The sequence below is a fragment of the Dendrobium catenatum genome, unplaced genomic scaffold (assembly GCF_001605985.2).
Source record: "Dendrobium catenatum unplaced genomic scaffold, ASM160598v2 fragScaff_scaffold_1553, whole genome shotgun sequence".
Taxonomy (NCBI): Eukaryota; Viridiplantae; Streptophyta; class Magnoliopsida; order Asparagales; family Orchidaceae; genus Dendrobium; species Dendrobium catenatum.
Genome location: NW_021320015.1, coordinates 635,497 through 648,321, shown reverse-complemented (window position 1 = coordinate 648,321; position 12,825 = coordinate 635,497). Strand labels below are relative to the sequence as shown.

Genomic DNA, 12,825 nt, shown 5'->3' with positions numbered 1-12,825 from the left:
AATGCAAGCTCATAAGAGAAGGTATCAATAGATGTGGTGGCATAGGATGATACGAAGAAGAAGAGTTTGTGATAAATTTTTTATTATAAAAAGCTGTTTTAAAAAAGAAATAAGAAAGTCATCCCAAACTAAGGTTTCGTTTGGTACGGCCTTTTTATCGCTTATTTAAGCAACTTCTTACAAAAATTTTATTTTTTGTAAATTTGTGTACTATGAAGCTGCTTTAAGAAACAGAAAGAAAGCTGTCCCAAACAAAACCTAGTCCAAATCTCTTCCAAATAATCATATTTAGGGTTCGTTTGAGAAGGCTTTCTTACTGCTTCTTAAAACAATTTTTTAGTACAAAAATTTTAATTTTTATACTAAAAAATTATTTTAAGAAACAATAAAAAAACTGTCACAAATGAAACCTAAACCCCCTCTTCATGATTTTACCTTAAATTTTTGTACATAACGGCGTTCCACAAATTTAACTTAAATAGACAGAGTCTTATGACCTCCCTACTTGAGCGAGCACCAGTCCCAAGTATGAAATATTTATTAATATTAATTAAATATTATATGCTAATTAAAAAAATTTGCTACCGATGAAAGCTATGATAGATAGCTTTACATTTCTATAAGTTAATTAAAAAAATTGCTACTAATACTAAAAATGTGCGTCTTGCATTTATTAATCCAGAAGCAAAAAAATAAATTATAATTATCTGTGTAATCTTCTATTACAAAATTTCTATCTATTAACAAAATGAGCACAAAAATGAACTAATTTACTACAAAGTCTAATTACAATAAAGAGGACCCGCTGGAATTGTTTACGGAAGCCAGGATAAGGAGCTTCAGCCGGCCTATCCATCCACCTAATGCTGGCCATACCGATGAGAGAGAAAACGTACAGCTGCCAGCCTGTCAGAGCCGTGCATGTTAATAAAAGATTTGCTACCACTTAGAGCATCTCCAAGGAACGCAAACAAGGTATGGCATAGCTGGGTCGCTCCAGCCAATCCTCAAATCTTTCGTCATTTATTTTCGGGTGAATAGTGCGACGCTAATATTGGCGGTGAACTGTTCACCTATACTATTTTGATTTTCGGGTGAATAATGCGACGCTAATAGTGATGAAGATGAAAACTAATTTAGAGGACGTTGCATTCTACGAAAAGATAAAATGCGTTATGCAAAACGTTCAAGAATACTTGTTGCAGCCAACCATGAGAGATAAATTGTGGTTAAAATCAGTAAATTTTAAACTCCTCCCAAGTTTCACTAAGTTTCCTGTAAATATATAATTGTTTAAACATTTAGGATGTGTTCTCCAATTATTTATATGTCGAATGCCAAGAAGAATCATTCTTTTGTTAAACAATTATGTAAAATAATATTTTTGGATTTTTTTAAAAAATTTTAATGTAAATATATAGTTGTTTAAGGTTTAGAGTGTATTTTCAATTTTTTGATGATGTAATTAGAAAATTTATGTTGAAAATGTATTTATTTTTCATAATATATATTGTGTATTGTTGTTTATTGTTGTGTGTAGGCTTAGATACAAGCAATACATAGCAATACACAATAATACAAAACAAGTATCAGAGAAAAAAGCTAAATTTTCAACTATATATTATTGTGCATTGTTGCGTATTGTTGTGTATCGCTCTGTACAAACCTAATACAAGTTTATCGTAATACATATTATTGTATTTACTCATTTGAAACTTTTTTGAGTTTGTACATCGCAGTATATTAGGGAAATTATGTTAGCCATATATTTATTTTTCTTAATACACATTGTGTATTATTATGTATTGATGTGTACAAACTTAGATACAAGCAATACAAAGTAAAATATAATAATACACAATAATACAGAGCATGAACACTTAACAAATAGTGTGGAGAATGAATACAACAAAATGAGAGAATCTTTTTGTTATGCCCCTAATTTGGAAGATCATATACCTAGATAAAATGAGATATGATGAAGAAATATGAAATCATGCTGTGCACTTAGTACTGACTAAAGAAAAGTTCATAGAAAATAATTAAAATAGTAAAATTAACCAACTAAAATGACTAATATTTTATTTATTTAATAAAGCTCATGCAAGAGTACAATAAAAAAAGTGAAACAAAATCTAAATGCAAAGAAAAATGCGATCGATAAACAAAATCCCCTAAGTAACTATTATTTATTAAAACATAAACTCCAAAGTAATCAAGTGTGAATAATTATGAATAATAAAGAAACATGAGTAACAATGTACTAGCATAGTGATCAAATTATCAAGTTAGAGTCACGTGACATTGCATAAATGACAAATATCATCTTTTCTAAGATGATTTTCAAGTAATATGGAATGAGATTATGTCTATCACTACAGGAAATTCAGCTATTACCGGCGGCCTAGACCGACGGTTGTCTAGCCGACGGTAATAACGGTGGTTTAACCGCGGTTTTTTAAGAATATGCCGCCGGAACTAGCGGCGGTCATGAAACAGCCAGATTAACCGCCGGACTTAAATATTTCCGGCGGCGACAACCGCCGGTGTTAAGTGATTTTATTACTGACGGCGTAAGCCGCCGGAAAACCGTCGGTAAAAGCCCTAAAATGAACCAGCCGGAGCCTCCCATTTCATTTTTTTCTTCCCTTCTCTCTCTTCGCCCACGCTCCGTCGTCGCCTCCGCCAGCCTCTCGCGCGATCGAGCAGCTTGACAACCACCGACGACTTCACACCGGCCGCCGACCCCACACCGGCCGCCCTCGAGCTCTCACTGCAAGGCCGTTTCATCATATATGATCACATGTGTTAACAAACTATAATCAATACAATTCTATTCTAGTATATTTATATGCAATCACATCTAATTATAATCATGATCTTTACATATTTAAATACGACTTATCAATCATTAATTATTTTCAATTTATATATATTTACATATTTAATAATTTTTATCTGAAACTAAAAAAAATAAATATCAACTTCAAAAAAATACAATAATTTTGTATATATTAGGCTTGATGTTGTTGTTGTCCTTCTAAAATATAAGAAGTCCAAGTTACAAAATAGGAACAACCAACTGATAACTCTTTCTTAGAAGAGAGTTCTTTCACATCTAACATAATTTCCTTGTGCACTAAGATCCCACATGGAACTCAAAAATGATTAAACTGGAACTCAAAAATGGCTAAATAGGTTGGAATCCTTGCCCCTCCAAAACAAAATTTGAACTGATTTCATAAGTCTTGAGCTTGGTAGCTTTGCATGCTTCACTACAGGAAATTTAAGTATTACTGGCGGCTATAACCGCCAAAAATCGTTTCCTACACGGTTTATTCCGGCGGTTTTTGAACCGCCAGAAAGCTGTCGGTTTTTTACAAAACCGTCCGAAAAAACCGCCGATAATGTCTGAATTTCCTGTAGTGCTTTTATGACTTTATGAACAGTGTAACAGCTATCAGCTTAGTTTTTTTTTTTTTTTTTTTTTTAATTGAATTGCTTTTTTTTTTTTTTATACCATTAATTGAATTGCGTTAGTTTTTCATTAATTCTCTCTCTCTCTTTTTTGGTCTACTGAGCAATTTAATCACAATTATTAACATATTAGGGGTTAGAATATGCTTTGAACGTGAAACGTTTGATTGGAATGAAAGGCCTACCCCAAAGCTCTTTTTAAGTTTTTTAAGTTACATCCCCTCCCTTTCATTACGAAGGGCCAAAGCAAAGAAAATTTATTTTGTGCGGATCCGAACGACATCATGAGACCAACTAGAACGCGCCGCATCACTTTTTTGTTCGGTACTGATGTACCGGGTGACGTGATGCGCTTTAATTGATCTCCGGACCGTCCGATGTCTGCATAGAATAATTTCTCCAAAGCGGAAGGCATGAGACTAGTTAGGACCTCACATGCATCATGACCCAGAATATCTCATACAGCAGGCTTTCCATGTAAAAGCCCTTATAATTGCAATTGCAAAAGAAGAAGCAAAGCAAAGCATGCTGATTCTGAATCTAGAAAGATAAATGACAGCATAAGCTAATACCATCTACCATCATATATCTACAACTGCAGCAAATTACCATAGAAACTGTCCTTCAGATTTAAATCATAAATCCTCCCCATATTCAGGGAAAATTATTCCGTGCGGCGTCCGGATTCATACGGAGGCGAATCTAGACGTGCCACGTCACCCAGGGCCCGATGCATCCGGGTGAGTTGGCATGTCGGGATTTGCCTCCAAACGATCGGAACACCACACGTAATAATCTCTCCATATTCAGACATATACAGCTAACTCCATTTATAACATAAAAGTCTTGATAGTAAATGATGTTTTGCCTACAACATCAGAGGAGACATGACTGTTCTTTATTACTACAGACAAAAACCACTACGACAAACCCTTCAAGAAAATAAAAAACTAACTTCTTCCCCAACTGATCAAGCAGCGCCATTCTCTTCCCCGTGCAACAAAACCTGATCAAAGTGCCAAACTCCGTGCCCCTTGCCAACCCTTCTCAGCTGGGCAACATACTCAGATATCTTCTTAATGGCCTCAACCTGATTAAAAAAACATATAAAGATGAAGAACAGGCTAACACAGGAACACAGAAAACTAAAGAATACATGACTGTTAATGAATATGTTGAATATGTCTAGATGGGAGTACGGCTTTGTTTGGGGCGACTTTCTTTCTACTTCTTAAAGCAGCTTTTTAGTAAAAAAATTTAATTTTTGTACTAAAAAGCTGCTTTATGAAGCAGTAAAAAAGCCGTCCCAAACGAAGCCTAAATCTTTCTAAGCAAAAAAGGAAAAGAAAAAAGAAGGCTTTACCTGCTCTTCAAGGAACTCGCTTTCAATGAACTCTGTCGTGTGAGGATCGTTGAAGCGTGCTGCTACCTGTTCATTCATATAATCTACGTCAGGATACAATTCTTGATCACAAATTATCATTAGAGAAAGACAGAATAAGGATCCTCACACTGTGTGTATTAAGGAGCTTCTCATTTACAAGCCTCTCAAGCGACAAGGCTAACTCCATCGCTGCAGCCAAGGTAGAGGAATTAGTCAGTATCATACTGGAGTAAATCACGAATTTTAGAAGCAAAAGGAGACGATTGTTGTTTGTTCAGAATAACTAGTCATCAGCAACATAGTCTAAATTTATGCTATAGATATTACCAACAGAAACACCATAGAAATTGTATTAAAAAAAAGGAAAGAAAAACGATCCAGGGAGATTAATCGTAAAAACAATAAAAAGGAAAACTTTTAGCAATTGCCTAAAAATTCTGGTAATAAAGACTAAAAAATACTATAGAATCATATAATAAATTAGCTAAAGAATCATATAATAAAGAATTTTTTTATTTTTTCAAGGGCGGCAAGGCCTTAAGATGGATCCGCCCATGAACATAATTCTAGAGTTCAAACAAAAAATGTGCATATACATATAATATTTTTAACATATCATCATCATATTAGCAGCATCCCAACTATTTGAGATCAGCCTTATAAATTATCATTTTTATTGGTTATTAACTATTAAGTGCTTTTTAGATAAACTAAACTTTTATCTATGCTATCTTAGGTGTATCCTTTTCTCTCCTATTCATCTAACATCATTGTTATCAACCTAACTAATAGGCGAAGTTATTTTTTGAAAGTAATTTGTAATGGTCCCATTTTTACTCATTTTGAGCGAGAAAATAAAATATTCACTTTTAAAATATTTTGAAAGTGTTTGTAGGGTTTAAAAATCTATGTATGTTTCTAATTACATCCAACAAAATTATAGTATCTAATAAACTAAGTATTCAATACCCAGTATATAAATCCTTAATAACTTAAATATTCTCTAGACAAACATCTTGTTGCCTTAGTGCGCACAAAATAGATTCTCATGAGTATTAGACCAGCTGATTACTCCAAGTCAATAGAAATCATATAAAGATTTTTTATTTATTATGTATATTTTTATTAATTAGCTTAACACAAATATTATTTTCATAGCACATCTTCATCATAAAACAAAAATGTTTCTCCATAAAAATCAATACTGTAGTAATTTTCTAGGACTTGCTGCATTGTTCTCTCCTGTTGCTTCAATGTATGAAATTTAAATTGTAAAATTTGATATCATCAACTCTTACAGCATAATTAAAAACAAATAAAATCTCTCGATTAAATGGAAAATTAAAAAAAGAAAATAATTTTAATCAAAATCACTCTCATAAAACATGAAAATGAGTATTTCTCATGAAAAAAGAAAATATATATTACCATAAAGAGCATCGCCTTTCTCCTCATGATTGAACTCAGTTAAGGGCAGCAGAATAGACTGGAGCTTTACTCTACCTCCACGCTTGTTCTGTAACAAGCATAGCATAAGATATTAGTGGTCAAAGTTGTCCCTTTAATGAAAAAGTGGCATTTTAGAGATTCACAAGTCACCTGATACTTCATCAACTTCTCAGCATGTTCTCTCTCCTCCTCGCTCGATTCCTTAAAGAACCTAACCAACCAAAACTCTTCAATAGATAATAACAAAGAAGAAAAGAGTAAAAAGATGGATTTGTGAGCTTTTGCTTACTTGGCCATGCCTCTGAGAGCAACATTGTCCCGGTCGAAATACGCAAACATAGCATGGTAAACGTACGAAACGTTGTATTCGACGCTGAAAATTGAAAATAAGATATATGTATCAGATATAAGGAAGGTTGAAGGTAAAACAAATCAGGTCAGCTCCAAAATCGTGAAATGTTGCGGATAGCCTACAGGGTAAAGCGGACAAAAAAACAGGAATATATTAATATACGATCTAGCTTTTAATACTACTGGTATACGATCCCAATCTTTCAATCTTACAAATATGCCACTTGTGAGTTGTTATCAATCTAAACAGAATATTGTGTTAAATTCTTTAGAAAAATAAAACCCTATGTCCACCTTAATTCATTTTTAAGGATAGCAATTTATCCAAAATTATATTTTATAAAGTGAGGACACGATAATTATAAATTTTCAGAAAAATCAGTAAATAGAGTCAAATGGAATGGATGACTAAGGTATTTTTTCGAAAAAGGAGCAACAGATCAACAATATCAATGTTGGGAAGTGAATCACTCGATAAAACAAACAAGAAAAGAAAACAGTGGAAATAATTACTAGGATTTAACGTGGAAAAACCAGAAATCAGAAAAAAAAAAAAAAATCCAAGGAGCCACATCACACCAAGAAATTTATTATGAAAGTTGAGAGAAATTGTATAGATCTATTTCTCTCTCGCTCTCTCTTTATCACACTTTACTCAACTCTTCATTCTCTTCATAGAATAGACAAAGATGCACACTTAAGTTAATCTAAGGGACACAACCCTTCATGTTAAACATGAAAAATGAGAATTTAAATTGTCCAGCCCGATTTGAAGTGCCGCAGGTGTAATAACATGAAATTTATGAAAATAATTTTAAAAGAAAATTATGAAAATATGGGTTGGAGTGATTCGGCGTATGCATGATAGTGCAAAGGCACCGGGAAAGCTCCGTCACGATGCTGAGCTCTCTGTTCTACAGTAACTCTGAGAGCAGCATGCAATGATGTGACACTAGATACAATGGTGTTGGGCACTGAAAAACATATGTTGATATAAATTTCTCCACCACCATCTCACCCATCCCCATTCCATCTGCTTGTTGGGGAAGGAAGAAGAGAGAAAGAGAGGAGAGGGGGAGAAGATAAAGAAGATAGAAGAAGCCATTTGAGTAATTTTTGCCCGTCAATTATGTTCTGAAATTTCTTCTAATCGAGGTAGGTAATCCGAATCCTAACTTTGTTTTCAGAGGTTTAGTGTTTCAAGAATTTAATCTTCCCAAATTAATAAAAGTGTATTTTTCTTCTGATTTACTGTACATTTACCGTATAACTTTTTGTATATGATATATATAATTCTTATGAGTATTATGATTGTAATATTATTGAATTTTAATGGGTAAATTAATAGTTATTATTTTCTGAAGCTAATAAATGATATATAAATTGTTAGGCACTTTATAGCATTTTATGGATGATATTATGCTGCATTGAGAAAACGATACAACTAATATATGACGGATGAGGTACGTATTTACATGTAAGAAAGGAAGGCTTAGTATAAATAAGATAATTAATATAAGTTAGCTATTAAAATGTAATAACTATACATGAGGGTAGAGCGACAGACTTTTAAATAAAAAGTTTATGGTATAATCCTGAATATTAGCCTATAATTGTTTGACTTAACTATGTCGACGGGTAGAGTGTGATGACTCTTAATGATTTATTGAAAGCCACATGTTAATTGATTTAAGATTCATAACTAATGATGGCTTAGATGAAGACTGATGACTAAATGTGAAACAACTAGGGTTAAAGATGTTGAAAACTTTATATAAAAATTAGATGCCCTATATTGTTATTTATAATTACATTCATGATTACATTTACATGATAGTGCATGAACTGATTGATAGATTAAACTGATATAGAATTGATTGAACTAGTATTAAAACTAATAAAATATGACATCATATAACAAATATATTTAGAGACATTGATAGACATATTGATACTTATAGACATTGATAGACATTTTTATATAGTACACTGATATGGTATATTGATAGATAGGTAAACATGACATATCATTGATAAAAAGCATATGATAAAATCTTTGGCATAAATATAATTGATGGATAATCAGAATATATTTTATTGTACCGCACCTGACATTGTTTTATGAACTTTTATTAATTTTCTTATCTATTAATAGATTCCTATATTTCTTGAGATATATTTATTTTACTGATCATATTGATTTATATTAATATACTGATATTGATTGTTGATTCATATCAATACTATTGATTTTATACTGATTGAGATGTGCATGCATATTGATATTATTACCTTGTATTGGAAGTTTTGATAGTTTTGATTGATTGTTAGACTTTGTAAGTTCATTACATGAATTTGATTGATTTTAAATTTAGGAAGAGGACCAACCGAGTGAGATTGATCATAGTTAAATTTGTATGTTTAGTTTATCATTATGTATTTTATGTTATTTATTTATAACCATAAGGGTTGTAATTAAGGGATTTATATGTTTAACTTCTAGTTATTGTAAATAGATTTTGATTAGTAATGTATATGTTAGCAGATTATTTGATATTGATATTTTTGTTGGTTTAGTCAAATAAAGTGAAATTAATAGCTCTAATAGATTAATTAGAAGACATAAAATATATAATTCTTCTAATTTAAGTCTTGGGGCCATCACAGCAGTGTTGGATTTTGGAGCGCCACAATGCTCTACTCTTTATCTTTGAGCCATTCTTGTAGTATCGTGGTGCTGCAACGTACAACATTACGGTGCTTTGCTCTTTGTCACCAACCAGTGACTACAATGTCATAACACTTGAGTATTCAACATCGTTGTGTTATACGACAGTATGGAAAAAAATTCGGGGCAAGGTCCCCAAACCCAAATAAGGGGAGGCGTCCCTACAAAATCTCGACAAGCTCGACTAATATAATTAAGGCCCGAGTCAATAATACAACCAAATTGATAGACACAATCAGGTTCTATACAAAACTAACATAAAGAGTACCAAAAGAACTCATGGCTTTATTGTGGCTAGCTAATGTAAGAACTATTAGGCCAAAAAAATCAATTTTGGATCACCTTAATCATGTAATGAATCCTCTACACATTTAGATTTAATAGGGCCCATAAAATAAAGATCAAACTAAAGTAATAAGGTTCAAATTAAAAGTGCGCCAAACCTTCAAGTTCATATATTGCATTCTTCTAAAAAATAATTTAATAGCTACAAGACACATCCTTACCATAAATTGGTGACATGCTCGCCCATATTTTTTCATGCTTATGTGTATATAAGGGGTGTAATCGAGCGAAGTTGCCTTATGAGCCGTGTCAAACTCAACTCACTGACGAGCTCACGAGTCAAGCTTATTTGACCCGTGAGCTTGAGGCAATAATGTATAATATAAAGTCAACCTTGATCTTACTTTACTCATTAGCTCAATTAAAAACTTTAAATTCAAAATTTTCTTTTATATTGGTTAACCTCATTTGCTATCAGTTTCATGCACTCCCTTTCTTCTCAAAACATTGTTAGACTCATTTATGCCTTCTACAGTGAACTATTGACACAATTTCCTTTAGACCCATAGATGCCTTCTTCAACGAAGACATCAAGTCCCAGCTTTCGCCAAACCCTTTAATGCCTTCTACAGCAAACTCCAACCAATGACCCATTGATGCCTTATATAATCTCTTCAATATGTTCTCCCATTCAAGTCTTGATGTCCCATCACAACATTCTCCAACGATTTCTTCTCATTGTCATTCTCATTTTTTTTGGAGAATGGTCAAAGTGTAAATATCAATTTTTGACACGACCCAAACCCGACACGGAAAAATCCGGGTTTGGGTCGACCCGGTTAGCAAACGGGTCTGGTTCGGGTTGACTAAGAAACCCGATAATGACTGGAAATGACCTGAAAATGAGTATGCCCGTTTCTGTTGCCCAGTGTGCCCGCCTTGCCCGCGAAATGACTCGATGCGTCGAGTCGCAGTCCCAATCATGTCACTGGCAGTCTCTCTCTGGCGACTGGCGCTGCGTCGCTTCGCAAAACATGAGTCTCGACGTTTGCGTGCTGCAGCCGTTACCGCCTGTTGCTGTGCCGCTGCTACCACGCCGCCGAGACCGACTGGCGCTGCAGCTATGCCGTGCTGCCACTGCTGTGCTGTTGCTTCCGCTGTTGCCGCCTGCGGCTGTGTCGCCGTTGTGCTGCCGCTACTTGGTGACCGGAACCCGCTATTTTCAAAATTTCGTGTCTTATCGTGTTGACCCGAACCCGATTCGGGTCAGGTTCGGGTCCAAAGAATTGGCCTGATACTTGTTTCAGTTCGTGTCCGGGTCGGGTTAGATACAGTCGGGTCAAATTCGGTTCTGACCCAAACATGACCCGCCGACACGAATTGACAGCCCTACGTGGCATTGCTAACACCATAAGAAAGTTAGCAGTTTGTGATGAATTTACGGCGGATTATTTTTTGTCAAAAATGGCAACAAAAAATTTCAATGATTTTTTTGGACAGAGTTATGGCAAAAATTGCTGCCGCAAATCCGCTGCAAGCTAAGTTATAATACAAATTAAAAAAAAAAAACTTTTTTATGTTGTTTTGTCTCTATGGCCGAGTGAATAAGGGCAATGCTTTTTTACCAGGGTTTAAATTTTAGGCAGGCTTGTGAAACCTCTCAAGTAAAAGAAGCTAAACTCTTAAACATCGAGGTGCATTTTGGTGTAATGAAAGTAATTTTGTTAAGAAACTCCGCAGTTAAGCATGTTCATCCCGGAGCAATTCTGAAATGGGTGACATACTGGGAAGTTATACCAACACGGCAAAACCATGAGGCTCTTAGGCAAAAGTAGACAATATCTATATAGTTAAGAGTTTGAGCTATTACAAATGGTATCAGAGCAATACACCAGCCGGAAGATGGAGACTAAGTGTTATGCAGGACAAAGTGCTAAATACTTTATAATATTAGTATGCTATTTTTTTCTTTAAACCAATATCAATATTTTCAAAACCACAGCATTTGAAACACTTTACACGCTTTTTAATTCAAAACTAGCAGCCCCTAGTTGTATGATGGCATAGCTTAATGTATATATTTTGCTGGTATTATAGTAAAACTTCAATTAAAATAAAAAATAATTAAGCGTAGTTTAGTGTAAAGCAATATAACAATCTACCCACAGAAAAAGTAACATAGGTCTACCATGGAAGCACCTGAGAACAAAATATCCAAAGGAAAAAAACAAAAAAAACTCAATATATAGATGAGCCTTGAACGATCTATCATTCATAACTAAAGAGATCGAATCAATGATAAAAAAGACATCGTATGATAACAGAAAAATAGCCTGAAAAAGCCTAAAAAATCATATTTAAATAAAGAGAAAGGGGTGTGGATTGAAACTTAAAACAAATAAAGAATCACTTCGACTCGTCAAAACAACTAATCAAAGAAAAAAAAACAGAGGATTAAGAATATCTCACTTAATCTGCTCGTTGATCGCAGCTTCGCATTCATCGACGTACTTCTGACGGGCGAGCGACTTATCAGGCGAAGAGGGCACGAGCGCGAGCTCATGCTGCACCTCCTCGAAGGGCTCGAACAGAAATCCGGTCAAAGCCCCGCTACGCTCGTCTCCGGTAGCAGCCACTACTCTTCCTGCTGACCCCTTCGCCATGGGAATCCTCAGGACGCCAGCCGCCGGCGGCCGCCGGCGGAGAAAAGTTGCCGGCGCCGACGCCTGAGATGAGGAAAAGTTAAGGGAAAGAGCGGAGGTAACCTGGTGAAGCATCTTCACGAAAAGTGAAAGAGAAAACTGGGAAAGTAGAAGAAGAAGCGAGAATCGGTGAGATGAATGAGTGGCAGAGGCGAAGGTTGATATAGAGGAAGAAAGAAGGGCGAAGCAGAAAGGTTTTTCTCGGTGATACAGACGACTGCGATTGTGACACGTGTAGAGTTGGTATTCATTCGATGAACGAGCGCGTGGAGGGCTCGTGTACTTGTGCACTGCTGGCCAGCCAGCGGATTGAAGGAGGTCAGCGAAACAAAAAGCGAAATCCAATTCACAGTGGGTTATAGGGATTCTAAAGAAATAATTGATAACCGTTGGATCTCCTTCATGATTCCAGCGGTATCTTGAGCGACTTACTTGCGCGAATCTCGTGG

General features: G+C 34.8%; 1 protein-coding gene across 1 annotated transcript; it reads right to left on the bottom strand.

Moving 5' to 3' along the window:
• Nucleotides 1-4,027: 4,027 nt before the first annotated feature.
• LOC110101286 (ferritin-3, chloroplastic-like) lies at nt 4,028-12,528 on the bottom strand. The gene is made up of 7 exons (XM_020829129.2): nt 12,144-12,528; nt 6,600-6,683; nt 6,461-6,521; nt 6,290-6,377; nt 4,989-5,050; nt 4,841-4,906; nt 4,028-4,567 (listed from the first exon to the last, which is right to left on the bottom strand). Exons 1-7 carry the CDS (start codon nt 12,449-12,451, stop codon nt 4,448-4,450), a joined length of 789 nt encoding a protein of 262 aa, XP_020684788.1. The 5' UTR covers nt 12,452-12,528; the 3' UTR covers nt 4,028-4,447.
• Between the last annotated feature and the right edge of the window lie 297 nt (nt 12,529-12,825).